The sequence below is a fragment of the Octodon degus genome, unplaced genomic scaffold (assembly GCF_000260255.1).
Source record: "Octodon degus isolate 3935 unplaced genomic scaffold, OctDeg1.0 scaffold00040, whole genome shotgun sequence".
Taxonomy (NCBI): domain Eukaryota; kingdom Metazoa; phylum Chordata; class Mammalia; order Rodentia; family Octodontidae; genus Octodon; species Octodon degus.
The window spans coordinates 7,655,524-7,673,526 of record NW_004524616.1 but is presented as its reverse complement, the minus strand read 5'-3'; the positions used below and the strand labels follow the sequence as shown (position 1 = coordinate 7,673,526).

General features: G+C 40.8%; 1 protein-coding gene and 1 pseudogene across 1 annotated transcript in view; one reads left to right on the top strand and one right to left on the bottom strand.

The window, feature by feature from the left end:
* Nucleotides 1–1,962: 1,962 nt before the first annotated feature.
* Nucleotides 1,963–18,003, top strand: part of Chsy3 (chondroitin sulfate synthase 3) — a 280,921-nt gene continuing 264,880 nt past the window's right edge. Inside the window, exons 1-2 of the mRNA XM_004631312.2 lie at nucleotides 1,963–3,119; nucleotides 5,420–5,703. Of these exons, the coding sequence (XP_004631369.1) occupies nucleotides 2,318–3,119; nucleotides 5,420–5,703 (1,086 nt within the window). The 5' untranslated portion in view covers nucleotides 1,963–2,317. The remainder of the gene's footprint in view (nucleotides 3,120–5,419; nucleotides 5,704–18,003) is intronic.
* LOC105742168 lies at nucleotides 9,381–10,260 on the bottom strand (annotated as a pseudogene).

The window sequence follows — 18,003 nt, the reverse complement described above, 5'->3', positions numbered from 1 at the left end:
TCTGTAATATGCATTTCACAAATAAATTAACCAATGAAAGGAATTTTCTCCTCAAACATTTTGAACAGTCCCAGAGTGGAGTATCTGTGTCCTCTGAGAATTAACAATTTTGTAGCTCAGTGGCATGAACACACACAAGAGAATGAATCCCAGATGGTCACTGCAGCAAAGTATTCTGGGGTGTAGGTGGAGTACTCGTTCTTCGCTACGGACCCTATATAGTAAAAATGTTCTGGGAATGTGCTGCTCAACACGGTGAGGCTATTGAAGCAAAAGTAAACTGGAACCAAAAATTTATTTCTTCCATCACAGTTGTCACATTTTGAGTGCTCCATAATTGCATGTGGCTAGTGGCTCCCTCATGAGATTATTTCCATTATAGGAGACGTTCTGTTGGATACCACTGTCCCCAAAGACTCAAAATGTTCCAGGAAAGACATACTTTTAAATCACAGGGGCCTTTTTGTTTGACTGATTCTGCATTCTAACTAAAATCCGACTCTGAGAAAGAGTCCAATAATAGGTACTCCCATGTGTCTCTGGGCAAGACCTAGACATGGAAAAGGAGTTTCATTGCCCAGCAGATGAAGCGTTTAGTCAGACACGTTCATGCAGAGCCAGTGACTGGTGTGGAAAGAACCACTCCTCCCAGGGCTCCAGGCAGCCCCACAGCCCCACTGTTCCAGGGATACTGCCAGCCCTCGCTGGATCCAGAAGCGATGTCCAGTGCCATTCAACATCATCTTTTTGAGTTTGATGGAGAAAGCAGAGGACTGAAATGCGAACAGGAGGAAAAGGCTTGGGGTACTAGTTGCATCCCAGACTATACTTAGGTGTAAAAACTTCAAATAAAGCTTTAAAAAAGTTCCCTTCTTCAAAATGCTACACTTGAGTTACTTTTCTCACAAGTAACTAGCTCAAAATTACTCTGTCCAGTACAATTTAACTTTTCTGATAATCTGCTGCAGAATTCCTTTTCTCATTTAGAATGTAAAATGTCTAGTGCCATAGCCTTAGCATACACTTTGTAGACAAGAATAAGAACTATCTTTGCTTTCTTTACCGCGTAGTAGTTTGGGTAAGAACTCCGAGTTTCAGGCACTACGGTATTTGCTCAGCTACCCACCATCCTGCAGGCACACTGAGCTATTCAAGACTGAAAATAGATCGCGGTTCTCACTCTGGGCGCAGGCCACCGGGAGGGGAGATGAGGGGCTCCATTCAGCAACCCCACATTTCCTAACTCCACAGGTGAGGAATAGTGGGTTTTTACATTCTTTAGGGACTGGTCTTCCCCTCACTTCATCAATCCCAGCCTTTCAGAAAGGCACACAGATCTCTCAATTTCCCAAGAGACCCTGAGCTGCAACGTTGAGTGAACACCCGGGAGGCAGGATGAAAACCAGGCAGTAGCACAGGAATGAGGCTGGGGCTGATTTTCTGAAGTGAGAAGGACGAGGCGCAGAGAGAGAGAAAGCGCCACCAGCCAGCAGCGGTGAGTTTAATGCGAAAGGGAAGATAACCACGAAAGTAGCCCTAGGGAAGACCTGGGCGGGGACAGAGTGGGGAAGGGTCGGGGCTGCTAGAGCCGGGCTGCGCGAGGAGTCCTGAGCATGGGATCGCTCTTGCGGGGTCTCGGGCCGGGACCTCTGATGATGGGGACGCGACGGGGCGCTGCGCAGGGGCGGGGCGGGGCGGGGCGGGCCGGGCCGGGCACTGAAACGGAGTTAGAGCCAAGGAGGGGGCGGGACGGGGGCGGCCCTGGAGGCCGGAGGCAGCGTTTCCTTCCGGAGAGGCCGGCTCCGGGTCGGCGCAGACCGGCATCCCGCGGCCCGCGCTCCCCTGGCCGAAGCTCTCCGGGTCCTGAGCTCCTCCCTCGGCCGCTCGGGAGCCCGGGATGGAGCGGTGGGCGGGAGCCGGGGCGGGAGCAGGGGAGGGGCGGGGCCAGGCGCGCCAGTGACAGGGTGGCAGCCTCGGCGGACGCGCTGCCGCCGCCGCTCCTCCTCCTCCTCCTCGTCCTGCAGCTCCTCTCGCCGCCGCCGCCTCCTCCTCCGCCGCCGCCGCTTCTACCGCTGCGGCCAGAGAAGTTTCTCTCCCAACCCTCGTGCGGAGCCGCGGCCCGGAGCGCCGCGGGGAGCTCGGCCGGCAGCTGCAGCCGGCAGGCTAGGCGCGGCCAAGTCTGAGACCCCGAGCCGGCGGGGGACGGTGGCACGGGCTGGGGGCTCGGGGCGAAGGAGGGGACCTGAGCCGCGGGATTTGTCCGGGACCCGCGGGAGCGCCGAGGCCGCCGGCGAGGTCCGTGCCCCGCGCAGCTGCGATGGCTGTGCGCTCTCGCCGCCCGTGGATGAGCGTGGCGCTGGGTCTGGTCCTGGGCTTCACCGCCGCGTCCTGGCTCATCGCCCCCCGGGTGGCCGAGCTGAGCGAGAGGAAGAGGCGCGGCTCCAGCTTGTGCTCCTACTACGGCCGCTCTGCCGCCGGCCCCGGCGCTCAGCAGCCGCTTCTCCAGCCCCAGTCCCGGCCGCGGCAGGAGCAGTCGCCGTCCCCCGCGCCCCAGGAGCTCCAGGGGCCGCAGCTGCCCAAGGCGGCGCCTGGACTTAGCAGTTCTCCGAGCAGTCCCTGGCAGCAACCACCTCCGCTGCAGCAGCGGCGGCGAGGACTGGAGCCCGAGGGTGCGACGGGGCTTCCGGGCGCCCCGGGGGCCGAAGGCGAACCTGAGGAAGAGGACGGGGGCGCGGCTGGCCAGCGGAGAGGTGGCCGGCCCGGGAGCAGTCACAACGGTAGTGGGGATGGGGGTGCCACTGCCGCGAGCACCCGACCCCGGGACTTCCTCTACGTGGGGGTGATGACCGCTCAGAAATACCTGGGCAGCCGCGCGCTGGCGGCGCAGCGGACCTGGGCGCGCTTCATCCCCGGCCGCGTGGAGTTCTTTTCCAGTCAGCAGCCCCCCAGCGCCGGGCGCGGCCAGTCCTCGCCGCCTCTGCCTGTCATAGCACTGCCCGGGGTGGATGACTCCTACCCTCCCCAGAAAAAGTCCTTCATGATGATCAAGTATATGCACGACCATTACCTGGACAAGTACGAGTGGTTCATGCGCGCCGACGACGATGTCTACATTAAAGGTGACCTCCTAGCGCCTGCTGTCCCCCCTCCCCATCTCCTCGCTCCTTTTCCCCCTCCCGCCGCGGCCCCTGCCTAGCCCCTCAGCTTCTGAGTCCGCACGTGCTCCGGGCTCCAGCAGCCAGGCCGACCCCACCCCGCGCCTCCGCCCAGCGTCGCGCACCAGCCTGCATTTGCTGAGTTCTGGACCTCACACCTGCCCAGCTCTATTTGCTTTGCTCTTTTTCTGCCCTCCTTCTTGCCCAGAGCTCCTTGTCCTGTGGGGTAGGTCAGGAAAGGGATCTTAGAGCTAAACCAAAAGCTATTCCCATTCTTCCTTCCTCCAAAAGCCCCAGGTGGTGTTAGTTTCTCAAAAAGGTCCAGAGGGGTGTGTCCTCGGTGGAGAGAGCCAGCCTCGGGTGTCCAGGCTTTATTCCCCTGGTCTTTTGTTTCCGTTGATCTAGCACCTTTTCAGAACTGTTGAGATCCAGGAGTCATTTTTCCTGTCTCAGACCTTTCCCTGTCCGTGGCCTTTCCTTCTGCCTAACTTGTCACACATGGAATCCTTGAGCAACCCCATCCACTCCAGCGCGCTGCTCCACCCAGCCACTACGGTGCAGCATCGAGCGTCCTCCCGCCTTGCCACACCTCAGTAAAAACCGGGAAGGGTGCATGCATTGTTAGGTGGGAGAGAAGGGAAGACCACCTTCCAATTACATAGATGCTGCGAGCTCCAGGCTCTAAGAGTACACACTAGTGCCAGTCCTTTGCAGTGTATCTGGTTAGCTCTGGCAGAGAAAGGCAGAGGCTAAGAGTCCTTCCCATAGCCACATTCAGCCACAGCTTGAGAAAACTTTTGTCAGTTTTAAAGGAGGGAGGCTCTTTAGCCAGAGGATGGGCTGCTCAGGCAAGACAATTTCTAAACTCAGCAGACAGGGGAGGGATGCATAGAACAAACAAGGTTCTATACAAGAGAGGTGTCTGTGCTTCTTAGATTTGCTAGCTTCTTGGTTAGAGGGGGCAGCCCTTAGTTTATGCCCCTACTTGTAGCCTTATTGCGTTCTCCTGATGTCCTGGTACTAGGAGGAGACAAGAGACTACTCAGTGGACTCCTTTGGCCAAGATGCTATTAGAGTGTTAATGAGATTTAGTCTGTTTGTGTTGGGAGGAGGAAAATCATGGTAGCCCTTGTTGGGATAGGAAATATCAATAACTGGACACAAAAATAAAGAATGCTGTCTTACGATCATATTTCTGAAACATGCTATTACGATTAATTCAGGGCAAGATGTTTCTTTCAAAAATGTTATGCACCTGAGTTCATCTTAATTTCTTTTTTAAGCTGGTGGTGTTTACACTATGGTGGAATCAACCCCTTGTATATCTCATTAAAATAAGAATGGTTTCCTGGTAGATGTGTCACACTTTGCAGATAATTTCTAGAACGCATCGCAACACCTATGTAGGGTCATTTGTTTTCATGCTTTGGAAGATTATCCTTCAGAACCCTGAAATGCCATATTCTTTCCATTTCTATTATGAGTGAAGTGCATTTTGCGTTAAGAACCCAATACCATGCAGCGAAACTCACTGCGATCTAGGGGCGAGGTCCAGATAATGGCTGCAGGGGCCTTACTCATCAGCCATGACAGGTCAGAGACTGAACGGAATGTGAGGGTGACTCCGCTTAATCTGATATATCACATTGTGAAACAAAAATGCTTTTGGGGTACGTTAGCTACAAGATTTTATTTTAAAATTATTTTCCCTGAGGAACTTACTACTGTAAACGCAGCCAATCACACTATTTTGTTTCTAACAAATCTTTTTCTGAAATAACACCTCTCCAAGATAAATTTAATGCACACATTCCCCAAAAGTGTGTCATATGAACTAAGTTTGATGACAAAACATTGAAGTGAATCAATTATCAGGCAGAAATTAATTACTGGGTATCAACATCTGCCAAAAACATACTAGATACCAATATTTAATATTATTTTATACTTTTGGAATTTTTTATTTCAAATGTAAAAGCCTATCTTTTTCTCCATACTATTATTTTAACTTTCACTGAAAAAACATGATTATTAGATTTGCTACAGTTTATGGTAATCTTGACCAAAAGTAGATGAAAATTTCAGAGTTAATTAACAACTGTAAATTAGTGATTTTACCATAATAGAATATTATGTTTCTCTTCTTTTCAGTTACATAAAATATATGATGAATCTAGTGACATTATTTGAAGTTCCATTATCTACATTGTAAGTTTCAAATAATTATGAAATAAAAGGAGTGATGATTGCCTTTCTCTTTGTAGGTGATAAATTAGAGGAGTTTCTTAGGTCCCTGAATAGCAGCAAGCCTCTGTACCTGGGGCAGACTGGCCTGGGGAATATTGAAGAACTTGGAAAGCTAGGCCTGGAGCCCGGGGAGAACTTCTGCATGGGGGGACCTGGCATGATCTTCAGTCGAGAAGTTCTCCGGAGAATGGTGCCGCATATCAGTGAGTGCCTCCGAGAGATGTATACAACTCATGAGGACGTGGAAGTAGGAAGATGCGTTCGCCGGTTTGGTGGGACTCAGTGCGTCTGGTCTTATGAGGTAAGGCTTGCGCTGTGGAGCCAAAGCTCGGAAACTGCAGGTGCATGCTAGTTCATTGTCTGGGGTAGTGATGCTGCTTATTCTGTTTGTGTCTTTGCTTAAAAGTGACAGTAGTATCTTTTTATGGGCATAAGAGTGAAATGTTGACGGAAGACTCCTTTGTTATTAGAGCTAAATCCTGTGTAAGGCTCTGCTATTAGAATGACCTTTACCTTTAGAAGCAGCCAGGTAGGTGCTCACATCTCTGGAACATACTGCTTCCTTGATTTGCATTGTTGGTGCTTTTTTATTTACATGTATGTCCATGTTTTGTCTGTAACAAGAGGATTAATTTTATTTATTTTTTTTTACTGCAGCTTTTATCACTTAGTACTACCGTGCCACCACTTTTTCTTTGGATACATATATGGCTATGCTTATAATTTTCAAATGGCTAAATATGAAGTTTCATTAGAGATTTTCTCTATTTTTTTGCATTGGAGATTTTCAAGGGGGAAGTTTAACATATTTTTAAAAGCATAGGAACTTCAAGAGTGTATCACTCACAGGTTTATTCATAGCATTTTAACCATACTATTTGGTAATTTCTTGGATCTCTAAATTTGTTGCATGACTAAAATGTATGTAGAAAAATGTTCTGCATGTGTGACTTAATTGCTTAGTATTTTAACTGGTTCCCTACACTTTGGTGATGCCTGTCCTTTGCCACTTTCTAAACACTGAACATTCCTTAAAGTATCCATGTTATAAATCCTTATGATATTGCAGCGATTAGTTTCGTAAGGTACTCTGGGATTTTTTCTTCTTTTGAAAACTGGTTTTGAAGTAAAACAGAATTTTATTTAAAGTATTTGATTATCAATTAGATAAGCTTAGTTAAAATTGACTTAACATTTAAGTTGTGTATCACATTTTTCAGTAGAGTTTTGTTTTCAGGTGATTGGAATTTAATTATGATGTTGGCTGCTTATTATATTTTCAATCATTTGCTTACTTTATCAAATATTTTATGACAATTATACAGAAGAATAATTTTCTGAAAATATGTTCCTTGTGAAGTCACAATACTACAAAGACACCCAATTCCATTTATTTTTCTTATAGAAATATAACATCATTTTAATTAACTTTGCTTTCTTTCATAGGCTTTGTAGTATTTACACTGCAGGGAAGTGTTTCTATACTTAATGCAGAAGGTGAAAATTATTGATAAGCAGTTACTTGCCATATGTGTTATGTAAACTGAAACGATTAAATATTTAATTACTTTTGACATTAATGAATTTTCTTTTCTGAAACTATTCTACAAGTATTCTTTAGAATAAAAATTGATTATCAAACATTATGATTTAAACATAGGTAATTTAGAATAAGTTAGTTACTCTAATGTAAAACAATCTGAAATATAAACTAGATATGTAATATAGAAAACATAGAACTATTTTTGTTTACATGAAGCTATTTAGTTTAAATGGATGCTAAGAAATCAATTTGTAACTGATAGTAAAGACGATTATCACAATGTATTGTCTTAACATCATTTATAAAGTCTTTAACAAATAATGTATTTAAGTGACCCTCCCTCCAAGTACGCACTGATGCTGCTGTGAAGGGCAGGCATTCATCTGCCAATCTGTATGTTTATGTTCCATGATAGTAAAATATTTTCAAAGGAGCATCCAGCTCCCACATTGATTTAATGTTTTACTTATAATATAGGTGAAAGTGCTTACGTAGCATGGTGAGGCTTTGGTTCCAATCCTACATACAATAAGTTGAAATAAAATATTCAAAAGAGCACATAAACATTTGTTCTATTTTACGGGAAGAGAAGTTATTGCAGCTGTGTAGCCTTTCTGTTAGAATAATTTGGATTTTAGATCTTTATACTAACTGATGTTGAAAAAAAGAAACAAGAGATTAAATTGTAACAGAGTGTAATTTAGTGAACACAATATTTTCAGTAACTTTTTAGAAACATTTAGATTTAGATTGACACTTGTTTATCACTGGCTTCAGAATCATAGTAAAACAAATTTCAGTAGTGTTTTTTAGCATTGGAAAATATCTTACAGAGCACTGTGGTAGAATTTTTTTTTTTTTTTTTTTTTGTATTTTAGGGAAGGGTCTACAGACTCATAGTGAACTGCCTGTTTACAGCCTCCCAAGAGCTGGGATTATAGGTGCTTGCTACCATGCCCAGTCTCAATTGCCATCTCAGCATGCCGCAGGGGCAGGGCCGGCAGGGCAGGCCCAGGCCCCAGGAAGTCAAACCCACGGCCCCCTCGTGCCTGCTTGCGGGTGCTTTAATCTGCTGAGCTATTTGGTGAGCCCTAGGTTGTAGACTTGATGTCTCACTAAGCTATCATATAGAATTTATATTGTCCAGGAATGGGGGTCTTCAAAGGTCACTTAAGCATTATTTATTTCAAAAGAGTATTGATTGATTTGATGCTCATACAGAGTTTCAAAATCTTATTTAAAGAAATGATAGCAAATTTCTTTACTAAAAGGTGTATTTAAGCAATTTTTAATAAAATTACTAAAGTTAAGTGTATGTAGAAAATATATTTAACTTTTTAAATCCTAGAGTGTCTGTGTTTCCTAAAACATTTGAGTAGGTAAATAGGACATAACCAGCTTGGGTCAGTTAAGTATACTAGGGTGTGACCTGCACAAATCTATCAGCTTCTACCTTGGATTTTATGTTAGCAGAAATGGTATCCATATAGATTACTTTTCACACACTATAAAAAGTCCAATCTGTTCCTCTTTGGGCTGAGATGTTCCACATAGGTAAAATTTTACATTTGGCCATAGAAAGGCTAAGATATTAATAATTTATTGTGTTTATTTAAAAAGGACCATCTGTGATAAAATTTTCTTAAAAATTTAAACTGAGTTTATCACCATCTTTCATAGATACCAGGGCTGTGCTTGCCTTTTCCTTCAAAGAGAAGTCCTTTGAGAGTCCTGTAACAGAGGCACATCCATGATTTTTGAGTTCAATTAGATGAAGTGTTCACACTGAATATTTGTTACCTCTTAAAGTTTTTGAATAGGCTTATAGCTCTTATAGCAAGGGAACTGTACAAATTATTAAAATACATGGATTGCATCACTGTCCTCGAAGATAAGTTGTACTTTTGTGAATACAGGAATCTTTCAGCGTGCTTACCTACTAAGCTGAAGTCTGTTCTCTCTGTGTTTTATACAACACTGACAATATATTGTGAAAAAGGGAGAGTCAGAGGAGTAAGTGAAGGAGGGACTTTGGGATTTCAGTTACTGTTTTATTACTTATTAGCCTCATTTTCTATTGCATGTTACTTGTAGGCATTGCTTATTTCAAATAAAAGCCAATATTATAACAGGGTCCACCTCATACATTTCTGAAAGAATAAATGAAATGATATGATAACCCATGCTATGTCTTTAATACAGTATTTAATGTAAATTGTTCATGGATCCTAATTAATTATTATCCTGATGCTGTGGAGATTGTATATTACTGCACAACTTGGATGGATAGATAAGTTGGCAATGGGACATGGACAAAATTTATCAAACACAGTAAGGAAAGTTTTCACTTTGTATTATAAAAAAGATAGCCAGATAGCAGTGGTTACAGAAATGAAAGAGACAGAAAACTTTAACAAGCTGTTTAAATTGTTTTCTTAAAGAGACTTCCTTCACTGCCAGAGATCTTGAATAACCTCCTGGTCAGTCATCCGGAAGCAATTCTTCACATAATTGATGAATTTGACTTCCACTTTGGGAAGAGAACCACCTTTTTCTATACTTGCTTACATTTTTGCTTTAATGTCTTCTACAGAGCTAGGTCCTTTCAGTGTTTTAGGACTCTTTTCCTGTTTCTTGAAGGATTTCTGCCCTTTTTGTCTTGGCGTTGACAGTTTTGAGTCTTCTCCATTCTGGTTTATTTTTTGTGCAGTTTTGGCTGAAATATCTCATATTGATTTCTTCACTGGAGCTTTCTCTTCAGTTTCTTCATCATCAAAATCATCATCATCCTCATCGTCATCATCCTCATCGTTATCATCCTCATCCTCATCCTCATCATTTTCATTGTCTTCATCAGCAGCTAATTCTTCGTTTTGCTGTGGATCGTTGCTGCCACCTCCAGGGCAGATCGCTTTCCAGATACACTTAGTAGTTTTACATCTTCTTCCTCTTCCTCTTCAGACTCTGGATCTTCTTCCACAGCTACTAAATGCTGTCCACTAATATGCACAGGCCCTGAGCCACACTTCAACCTTAAGACAACAGGTGATGTAATTTCAAAGCCCCCAAGGGAAACCATTGACTGTACAGACATTTTCCAAGTTGCCATGGTACTTTAATTGGACTGCCTTCATAATTCATAGCCTCTGCTTCAAGAGTGTACAATTCATCCTTTGCACCAGCCCCTAAACCGACCGTTCTTAGTGACAACTGGTGCTCTTTATCCAACTTGGAGTGGTAATCTTTATCAGCCTTTAGTTTACAACCAAAGAGATAGTTCTGGGGCTTTGGGGGACTCATGTCCATATCCATCGAATCTTCTGTGGAGTGGTGGGGTGCACTTAGGTGGGAGAGAAAGTGGACGGAAGTGAATCAGTACTGCTCCCACAGAACAGACACGCAGGATAGAATCATGCCAGGGAAAGCGCACATATATTTTATTAGTTATTGGTGATGGTAATTCACCTGTATCAAGAAAGTCAAACTACAAATAAATTTTCAGTTAGCGATTCAAAGTTTGCTTTTGGCAAGGAATAAGAAACTGGTGTGTTGAAGTGTTTTAGAAATATGAAGAATGCAACATTGGGAAAAATGCATGTCTGTTTTTAAAAATGCTTTAGAAATATTTGCTTCAGTTTGTGCATGTTATATATTAAGTAACTGGTTCTTAAGAAAACTGTGAAAAATTGCATTTAATATCATTATTTAATGTTCATATTTAATTTATTTTATATTAATTTTATTTAATTTAATGTGCATTATTTTGTATGCATATTTCATCTGCCACATATGGCAGATTATATCTACATAAAGAAAGAAGATTACTTTATGGATTTTTAGATTCCTTGACAGCACAGTGGCTCCTTCATCTGTATTTCTTCAGTCCTTCGCAGGAAAGGAGGTCTGTAGTATTGCACACGGCAGTCAACTCAAGAGAATACCCAGAAGTTTGTCTTCTTCAGCACTTAGAACCTCTTGATGTTCTCCAGGGCTTCGAGACAAAGCTGTGTAGCTTTAGCTCTTCAGGACAATAAAGTCCCGGCCATCTGGGCAAATCTATCCTGCCTGTTGGCTGCTTGCTCTGTTTCTTTCTGACTTTTCCTCCTATTCTTTCTTCTTTTCCTTTGCCTTTCATGATACCTATGATGAATTATAGCTGTATTTTGGTACATTCTTCATCAGGTTCTCAGTAGACTAATGTGTTCAGGAGAGGCCAGTCCTAATACCCGAACATTACAGTCTGCCATAGTCAGACCACATTAGGGCCCCAAATAGCCTGGCCTCTTCTGGAAAAAATGCAGAAACCTGGTGCACCTCAGGGAGCCGGGATCTCTCTGTGCCTGGGAGCACTGGACAATCTCAACTAAGATCCTCCATTCTGTACCTGAGATTGAGGCAGCCAGTTTCTCAGGACACATGGGAGATGTTATTAATCAGCAGACTGTACAGGTTGCTGTAGTCATGCTCAAATCTACCCCAAATTTTGTAAGGAAAGATTACTAATGGAAGCATGCTTCTGCAAACTAAAACCATTGCATTCTCGTTCCTCTCTGAGTGACAGGATTTCTGCTTATCTCTGATTGGCTAATGTCACATTTTTGGTTGATGCCTATCTTAGTTACTGTTTTTCTACACTGGCAGTCTGGTAGCTCCAGAGCTGCGTGTGGTTATCAGATACTCTTTGGCATGCACAGTGATTTCACTGCTTTGTTTTTGTTTTCTGATTGCTTAGAAGAGACAAGCAGTCTGCAGTTTCTTTCATATCCCATTGTCCATCGAATTGTCCTTACATATTTATTTTAACTGGCTCTGGCAGACATGAAAGTTCTAATTTTTTCTTTGAGACAGATAATCCTCATGTTGCAAATTTCATGAAAATTTTCTCCATAAAATGAAGTGACTTTCGAGTGAGAATGAAATGTGCATTTTAAATAACTTACAGAAGAATTAATATTTTTCAAATTTGGCATTTAAATTTGTATATCATGAAGTATATTACATTTTATTGTAAATATGTTTTTAGCAAATAGCAAGTTGTTTCCCACCATTTAGAATGTTTGTGTGTTCAGGCTAGTTTGTATAGTAGCAAAATTGAGTTTTATTGTATGACGATCACTTACACTAAAGCCTTACCAAAGTGCTAATTCCAGTAGTTTTTCTCCCATTAATTTTTTTATTTCATCTGCCCAAGAATCATTTTGATACAAGTGTATATTTTCCATTTTTGTGTTTGGAGCAAAATGGACCCAAAATATGTATATTTACTTATTTCATTCATCTAATTATTTTACAAAACAAAAGTTCTCTGTTGGTAAAATTGTTTTCTGTGATTTTACAGAACATTCCTTGTGCTGTAAATGGATTCTATTATGCTAACCTTAAAGAGTAAGCCTCCCATTGCTGTGTCCTAGCTGTCGTCTGGGACAACTGGAAGTAATACACATTTCAGTAAATTCCATTTTCACAACAGGAGATGTCCTGAGAGTACTTCCCTGGGCTTGAAAATAATGACACAGACTATACCTTAAGTAATTACACTGTAAATAAATTCTTTAAATATATCTGTTAAGGTTAAAATATCTACCACATTTATAGGGCTGTTGCACTTGCTTCTTAGCTTTTCCTGTTCTTTGCAGACTTTCCACTTTTCTAATTGCTTTGTTATGAGTATGGTTTATGTCCCCAAAGTATATTAATATATGTGGAAAAGCGTTAAGAGTAAGGCTTTGATTTAAATTTCAGTTCTCCAGAAAAATCTTTTCTTGATTTGACTCCATCACAGTTTGATTTTTAACTTCACTAAAAGCAGTCAGCTCCTCACGCCTACTCTTTCCACCCCCAGCCCACTTGTCAGATGAAATCATCCTGCATTGATTTTATGAATTTTTTTTTTTTTGCTGCCACACTTTTCTGCATTTTACAAAATAAAATTACACTCTAAACTGATGGAAAAGCACAGTGAAGTTTTTGCATATGTGTACTGTCAGCTACTTAATTTTTACTGGTAACAGATGCCTTATCACCTGAGTTATAACAATATCCAGTCTCCAAGAAAATGATTTCCAACAGTTGTAAAGTTATTAAGTTGGAAAAATACTGCCATGCAATTTAAAATAAACTCCATGACGACATATACATATTACTTTAAGAACTTTGTCTTTGCCCTCAGTATTAGATCACAGATTTCTTGAAAAAATTTAAAGTAATGAAATATTTTGTTTAAAAAACTTAATTAGAAGTAGAAAAAAATTATATCTTTGATATAATTGACTAATAAGAAAAACCTAAGTATATAGAAAAATTGAGGCATTGCCTTTCCTTTCAGTTTGGGCATTCTCTATATTTCCTGCCCTTATCCATAAACAACACTGTAGTTGAGGGTTAGCCGTGTGGAAAGCTGTTGAGTTATGATATATATTTAAAATTATTCTATCTCTGAAAGGTATTGGGCAGCTATAGAACAGTAAGTGCAAATTTTTACATCAACTGAATGAAAATATAAATTTTAAAAAACTTAACAGGCACTATCCTATAACTAATAAATGAATGAAATAAATTTCTTAATGTTTTAAGATACAAAAATCTTTATTTACCATTTATAATTTTGGAAGCTGTGTCTTTTATTGTTTGTAGCCAATCATATCTATTATACTATCTCTTTTGCTTTCATTGAGTTTTATTATAACACTATCTATTTACAGGGTTCTTATATCCCCTAAAGTTCTAGTTTAATCTTTTGTATTTATTTGGTACAGGGTCTCGCTACATAGCTTCGTCTCATAGTGATCCTCCTGTCTCACTTTCCCTAGTGCTGGAATTACAGGTGTGTGACACCACACCCGGTTTCAATGGCCAGTACAGCAGGGTGAGGATGGCTTGGCCTGTGGTTCTTGGGGATCAAACCCAGGTCTTTGTGCTTTCTAGGCAGGTGTTTTAGACCACCAAGCTATCTCCCCAGCCAAAGAAGTTGTTTGAAGAAATACATTATTAAAAAATTATGTGATAAAATTAAATCAAAATGTGGTAAAATTAGAGGAAAATGAAAATGTACTGAAAAATATGACTAAAGCTGTAACAGACAAAATTGGACTCTTAGTTTTTTTAACAATAAACACAACCCTAACATATCAAACCTAATTACCTCTGCCATAGGAAAAAATAGCATCCTGTCTTCAGAACCACATCTGGAACAGTTGGAACAGGTTGGCTCATTTGTATGCGTCTATGACTTTTCTTAGCATAAGCCAGGATGCCAGGGATATAGATCAGCGACTTAAGCACCTGCCTGACAAGCACAAGTTCCTGAGTTCGATCCCTGGCACCACAAAAAAAGAAATAAAACATTAACTTAAGCCAGGGCTACCAAACAAAAGGGCAATTCTGCAAAAGGGATTGAACTGGAGATACATTCCCATCAAGTGAGCCATTGTTTGGTACACTGCTTGATATTATTTTAAAAATTAGAGCACTGGTCAGAGAATATTCCATGGTTATCTTTCAAATGTTTTCTTCCTGTTAGCCAGCAAAAGCTTTGCACTACGTATGTTCATTCTATAGTGAGAACTCCATGTAGCTGCTGTGTTGGTGGTGAAGGGAAGAGGCTGCACTTTGCTGATCAAGGGGAAGGTAGAGCTAGCGGCTATGTGTGGAGGAACCTACCAGAACAAGGCCAGGGTGGACAGCTCAGGCGAGCCCAGCAGAGCTCCACATCTTGCCTAGCATTTCCGATGTGGGTGCGTATACATTGAATGAATGCGTAGAAATGTCAGCTTACTTTTACAAACAGTAATTTTATGACCAAATTTACACAAACCAATTAAAGTATAAAATAACATTTTAATTAAGGATATGCTTTAATAATCTTATTTAATATCTAGAAATAAATTATGTGAAGGGAGGATATTTAATGAAATAAATTCAGTGTTCTGCCTTAGAATTCAGTCATCACATCACTTACCTAGCCAGCTGATTGTGTTTACTCAATATAAATGCGGTATTTGTAGATCCCTTTCTATCAACATGGGAGAGCACGCGGGCCTCCCTTGTCCTCTGCAATGTACAGGGAGGAGGCATCAGGCTTGGAGCCCATCTCTTGCTTTCAGGTTTGATACAGAGTTGAGTTGTCCTCCTAGATATACTGGTAAATTCTTTTTTAAAAGAAAGCATTCTAAACCATGGAAGCTCTAGTTGGGCTTGAAAGTAATCTCAGAACAGAGATAAAATTATTCTCTTTCACTTTTGCTGGCTCCCTTAGTTCACTTCTTTTTCTTGTTTATATTGCTATCCTTGGAGAAAACTAAAGACATTGTAGTAACTTTAGTGTATAATAATGTATTTTATTTCTGTTGCATATGAAGAATCACTAGGATATTACTTTTTAATTAGCTCTGAGGTAGACTGTCTGATTTAAAGCCTCCTTTCCTGGCTGTATTGCTTTAGACAAGCTATTTAGCCTGTCACTGCCTTAGTTTCCTCAGCCACTGCATGGGTTTAGGAGTCAGTACTTACTTAATTGAACTGTTAAGAAGACTGACTGAGCCGGTGTGCACAGCAACATTCAGAGCACTGCCAAGCAGGGTTTAGTACTCTACAACTGTGCTATTTTTGTAGAAGCAGATTGATATAGAATATTGTCAAAGTTAAAGAACAATTCTGAGGGATAAAAAGGTCAATAGACTGGAAGCCCTTGAATACCCGATGGTGTATAATAAGCCATGTATAGTGTTTACTACTAATTCCAGTAAACATTGTCAATAGTGTTAACTATTATTTTTAAATAGCATCAACTATTATTTTTCTAATTTTAATTTTGCATCCTCTTGCCTATAGGAATGGGAAAATGTTGACTGGAAAGGTTTGAAAGTTTTGTTTCTTTTCCATAGGTTGTTCTTCTTCACTGTAGTAGGGAAAGTGCTGATTCAGTGCTGCTTAATGCTAACTGCACGTTGTCATTCCCTGGGACGCTTAAAAGAATTCTGATGTTGGACTCAGCTCTGAGGCATTAGATCAGAATCTTTTACAGGTGATGCCCACAGCATAAAAATTGTTTAAAATGTGCTAAGTAACTTTAATATGACTCTTGAGTTTATATATTAAAAATTAGTTTGTAGATTTATATGCCCAATTAATTTATTTTTTAAAATGTTTGCTTTGTGGGGAGTTCTAGGACAGTAATGGACATTTCTGCATTTCTGATATTGTCTATAACTCATTTGTTCCAAAATGGCAGGAACCAAACTTTAAGACAATTAACATAGTCAGTACTCACAGTCTTATGCTTTCCCGTGGTCTAATTTTAGATTCCAGATAACATTTTATTTTGTAAATAGTCAAACTGTATTTTAAAACATCTCACACTCTTTTTTACTTATTGAAGATGTAAGGTGTTCTAGCTGTTTGCATTGCATTTGCGTAATGCGTGGTACAAGTTCTTACAGCTCAGGCAGAATGCTTCCACTGGTGGCTCTAATGATGACTTGTTGACTTGGGGCTTTAAAATGATGAGAATATTCTGTGTGGTTACTTACAGAAATAATGCCTTTTAAAATTTTTGTGTTCATATACATTTCTTTGTTTATATTTTTATTTTGGAAATATTGAACCCTGGGCTTTCACACTGAACTGCATCTCCAATCTTTCAATCTTTTTTAATTTGTATTGTTTTGACACAAGATCTCACTGAGTTGCTAAGTTGTCCAGGCTTGTGTTGTTCCTGTCTCAGTCTCTGAGTGCTGGGATTATAGGCGTGTGCCATCATGGCGGGCTGGCTTTTTCCATTAAAAATAAATAAATCCATCCATCCATCAATCAATCCTTCAGAATTGATTTTATCCAGCCATTACCAATCAATATTTCCATGTCCACTGCTAGAGCTGATTGCTGTTGTGGAGAAAATTATAAAATACACTGCAGGAAACAGTGACCAAGGAGAACTAGTAAATGCAGAGCTTTTTTTTTGAAACTTAAAGTAATGCATCGGGGCATTGCCAGGTGAGGAAGGATACACTGGCAGTAGTATGGTAGAGAGCAGTATTTTTGATTCGAACGTATCTACCTGGAAGGGAAATGAGAAATTAACGCCACACATAGAATACAGTCATGAAAGGATTTGTTACGGTGCTCAATGGTTTAGATTATATGCTGCAGATCAGTGGTTCTCAGAACCACTTAGGGTGATGTGATTAGTTTAGAGGAAAACCCATACACAGAATTGTTAAAGCTTTTGTAGGTATTTCTAATGGGGAATTAAGACAGAAAAGCAGTATTTTAGGTAATGGGAAGCTTCAGAGAATTCTGATCGGGTGATCACCATGGTCGGATTACTTCCTAGTGTTTCTACCTTGGAGAGAGGTGTAGGAGGCCCTCTTGCCCAGAAACACACGATGGCTCATCCCACATCTCCCAGTGCAGGATGGGTTTGATAAACAGCAGAAAAGAAAAAGAGGTGAGAAGATGGATGAAAGAGCTAGCAAGGAGAGTAAACTGACAGTGCTAAGGATATATTAGAGGGGCTGGAGCAGATTGGGGACATTTACATCTTGGCTTGGATAAGAATATTCCAAGGTAGGTTACAGAAGAAAAAGTTTGGGTAATTGGCATTTTTCAGGAATTTGCAGAGAGTAAGGAAAATTTCTATTTTAAATCTCATTCTTTATTCATCTGTTAAATCTCATTCGTTCAATCTCATACATCATTTATCTATTCAACAGTTAACTTATACATCATCTAATCCTCCCTGAATTCTTCTAGGTATTGGAGTTTCCACAGTCAGACATAGACGAAGTCTCTTATTTTATTTACTAGAGCTGGAAAGAAAATAAGGACAGGAAGGTTCAGGTCACAGATGTTAGAATATTGGAAAATTAAAAATACTTTTTGTTACGTCATAGGTGCCATTTTCCTAAATTATAATTAACATGGCTCAACTCAATGAATCAAGATCTGGAACTAGACCTGGGATGTAATTGATTTTCTTTTATTTTAGAAATTGATAGGTTCTACTGCACGATAGCATAGAGGCATTTTTTTTTTTTTTGGCACTATTTGTAATTTTATTTT